Source organism: Macadamia integrifolia, chromosome 11 (assembly GCF_013358625.1).
Source record: "Macadamia integrifolia cultivar HAES 741 chromosome 11, SCU_Mint_v3, whole genome shotgun sequence".
Lineage (NCBI taxonomy): Eukaryota > Viridiplantae > Streptophyta > Magnoliopsida > Proteales > Proteaceae > Macadamia > Macadamia integrifolia.
In genome coordinates this window covers 20930718-20934767 of record NC_056567.1, presented here as the reverse complement: position 1 = coordinate 20934767, position 4050 = coordinate 20930718, and the positions used below count along the sequence as shown (strand labels likewise).

The following is a 4050-nucleotide window of genomic DNA, read 5'->3' as shown; positions in this document are numbered from 1 at the left end:
TTTGGAGTTTTAAAAGCTCACTTTGGTATTTTAAGATATTTGCCTCCTTACCCCCTCAAGATCCAGAGCTTCATAATGATTGCATGTTGTGCTATTCATAATTATATTAAATATGAGCAAAAGAAAGACGCCGAGTTTGCTCATGTAGGCACTTATGACACACTTGATGAATAACAAGAGGCAGATTCGATTGCAACTGAGGCAGCCCATGGATTTGTTGCAGAATCTAGTAACCCTCATGAAAATGTGAGGGAAATGTATGATTTGAGAAAATGTATTGCTAACCAGCTGGCTGTATGTGAGGCATGCAACAACTTGAGTGATGTTTTGGATATTCAAGGTATTTAAAATATATATATATATATATATATGGAATTTGTTGGTAAAACTATGGATTATAATTTGAGAAGAACATATATTTAAGTTTTGTTTTCAATTATTTAATGGATCTCTTTACGCGTTCCTATGAGAACTGTAAACATTTTTTTGTTGTAATGGGAGTAATTTTTGTTTCATATTTGCTTATATTATTATTATTTTTTTTATAATGGTTTTTGTAATTTTTTTCTTTTTTATATTTGCATAGATCTTTTTTTTACAAAACAAAAATGATGTTCCAAACCTGAAATGGCATTTTTGTAATTATTAGGTTATAGATGGAAGTGATTTTTAAAATTTTGTTACCAATCGTTGGTTCTAATCTGAGTCAATTTTAAAAGTACTTTCCTAATGGTTTACCAATCGGTGATTTTGATCTCAAAAATTACAAAATCATAAAAAATCACTTCCAAACAAAACCAATGAATTAAGAACAGAAGTGTTGTTAATCGGGCCCTTAGTCCTCACATTATTTTTCAATTATCTCTATTACATCTTGTATCCTCCTCCTATTGTTACCACATCTTCCACGAACCTTCCATCAATTTTTTTCTCAAGCTTCTACCAAAAAAACGAAAAAGAAATTAGCATATGGTAGGCGGAACTGTACTTATTTAGTTATGACCAAACTATGTATAGTCCACCAAACTCCGTAAATTATACCTTGGAACCATGAGGGGATTCTGCAAATGTAGTTACAACTTACAACTAAGTAAGAGAGAGAGAGAGAGAGAGTCACACCCAATATCACTAATCAGAGAGAAGAATTCCAACTATCTCACCAATCCACTTAAATCTTCAAAGTGAAAGCGTGCACATTACGGTACCCCTCTTTTTCTAAGCACCTTTCCTTTTGCACTTCTTTTTCAACCCTCAAGTCTAAGCCCATCCCAGTCTCTACTTTATGGGCCGGTTGTCTTATCTCCTATTTAAGACCCTTCCAGCTTCCCTTTTCCCTTACCTCTTTATATACTTCTCAACACAAAGGCCTACCAGCAGAGAATCAGAAAAGGTGAGTCATGGCCGCATAATAGCATACGATGTGGTCTTAGCTCTTATTGCTACAGCTTTGGTAGTTCTTGGTATCCTCTTCTTCATCTTATTTTGCAGGAGAAGACAAGTGGATTCAGAAGAAAATCTCCCTGTCAAGCGTTGTGCCCATGCTTACCCCTTAATTGAAGTCGACGCCGCCACGGACGGCTTCAACCAACGGCGAGTAATTGGAAAAGGTCGACTAGGAACAGTATATGTGGCAGTCATGGCCAGTGGGGATGTAATTGCTGTGAAACGGATCAATCCTTGGCTTGTTTTGAGCAATCCTGGCTTTGGGTTCTCATCAATAGTGAAGTCTCTTTCATTAGCTCAACATCCTCATGTTGTTCCCATCATTGGATTCTCAGAAGCTCCAGGAGAGAGAATTATGATCATGGAGTTCATGGGTATGAAGAGCTTGGACTTCTATCTACACGAAAACAGCGGCAGTGCTCCGCTTTTAGACTGGTGGCGCCGCTTCAGTATTGCAGCCGGGGTTGCAAGAGGAATTGAATACTTGCATGAAGGGATGGCACCCCATGTGGTACATGGAAGTGTGAAGCCTTCTAATGTCTTGTTTGATATGAATTTTTGTCCTAGAGTTTGTGACTATGGGTTATCTTTCTTGTCATCCAAAGAGAGGGGAGGCCTCGTGGGATATGTAGATGATGAGTATTGGAAGGAGGGAGGGGGAGTTTGTAAGGCAAGTGATGTTTATGGGTTTGGAGTTGTTTTATTGGAGCTTTTGAGTGGGAGGAGATGTCAAGAAGGGTTGCTTGTTGAGTGGGCATTGCCCTTGATTAGGGCTATGAGGCTTGTTGAAGTTTTGGACCCTAGACTTGTACTTCCTGCTGACATGAACCATTTAGCTAGATTAGCCAAGGTTGCTTCAGCTTGTGTTGGTAATACTAGAAAAAACAGACCCACCATTGTTCAAGTGGCAATTATTTTGAATAGTTTGGAGATGGAGTTGTCTATTTGATCAATTGGGTCTCCTCAAAATGAGCCAAGATTTATAATTGCTTACTTGGGCTTAAAGGCCATGGCACAAGTTGGTGAGGCGCGAGTGTCAGTCATGTCTAATTGCTAGGTTTTGATCAGATGCCTCTCCTCTTCTTCGATTTTGTACTCGCAAGATTGTCACCTATGTAAAGGATATCTTTTTGTTGAAGACTATTTTTTTTTTTTTTTTTTTTGTAATCTTTGCAATTTTTTCGTCTTGTAAATAGATCTGCCAATATTGCTGTCCATTCTATTTCTAATGTCCATTTCTTACCCGAGGTTTTGGGTGTCTTCTTTTCCGGAGAACCTTCTTCGTATTATATTGCAATTTTCGCATTCAATGGCTTCTATAAATCCCCCTTTGCCCCTATTTGAACTATTTGAGGGGGCTTTTGGAGCCCTTGCACCCAGAAAAAATCCCTAAGAGCTATAAAGGTACTTTCTAATCTGATTTTTTTTATCAGCCCAAGCCATGTTAGAGACCACTCAACCGAAAGAATTAAATTTTGAAACTGGCGGAATGCAAAGCTTGGCCGGTGCCTTGTCATTAGGTCGGCAAGCTAATCTTTGTTTTCATGTAGAAAGGCCTAAAGTGGGAGCCTTTTGAAGTGTATGGTGGAGCCAGTAATCATTTAAACTCCATTGCCTTTCATGGTCGGCCTTTCTTATACTGTACAGAACCCATCTGATTTTGATCTCTTGGTAATGGAGCTGTTGGTGAACATGATATGTATATGCTGCAACACACACATAAGTGCTCTCTCTCTCTCTCTCTAGATCTCTCTCTCATTTTATTTTCTTGGTTTGTGGGGAATTTTCAATGTACGATGTGGTTGTTTGGCCATAGCTTTCCTAGTTAATGGACGAAACAAATAAATACAATGCCAAGAGACAAAAGGCTCAACCTCCTGACCAATATAAAATCGAAAACGTTCAGAGGACCACGAGGACCTTCTGGTAGCTGACCGCCAAGTTTGACCAGCGGCAACTTGAATTTTCTTTCCTTTCCCTTGCTTTCTTGTAAAGCATGGATGAGGATAAGGTTAACCCATATCCAAATAACACAAACTATTCAGTAACTGTCATTTGTCATGGAACCCTAACTTTCTTAACTTCTTTGTTAACCTGTCATGTTCCCATCCAATTCAAGTTTACCAAATGATAAAACAAAGTATTGAAAGAAAAAGAATTATTATGGGACTTGAATGATGTGTCTACATATGAGATATGATGCATTAAATCTAAACCTAAATCTAAAATTTGACATCATTAATTTATAAGAGAACACTACTTTCTACAATTGTAGGTACATGTCATCGGACACGGAAAATAAGAGAATATGTAGAGCATATTCAGCATGAGATAGTGTGGTCTTTTCGCATCCACTATATATCTAAACGCAGGTACGAGGGTAGCATTCTTTCTTCCATCACTAATTTTTATGATTTTTGTTGAATCCATCTGTCAAACCTCAAAATTTTGGGATCACCCTCTCGTGTGGCATAAAACATAAGATGTGTTGATCCACTTCTTGGTCCTAGTTAGGACGTGCTGGAATCTTTCTTTCATTAAATAAAGAGTCTTAAATTGATACGGAAGTTACAGGCTTTGAATGAGATGCTAGGTGTCTTTCATTAG

At 38.0% G+C, this 4050-nt stretch overlaps 1 protein-coding gene across 1 annotated transcript; it reads left to right on the top strand.

Annotated features, from left to right (window-relative positions):
* The first annotated feature begins 1282 nt into the window (after window positions 1-1282).
* Window positions 1283-2710, top strand: LOC122092977 (serine/threonine-protein kinase-like protein ACR4). The gene has a single exon (XM_042663263.1). The coding sequence runs from the start codon at window positions 1283-1285 to the stop codon at window positions 2390-2392; it is 1110 nt and encodes a 369-aa protein (XP_042519197.1). The 3' UTR covers window positions 2393-2710.
* The last annotated feature ends 1340 nt before the right edge of the window (window positions 2711-4050 follow it).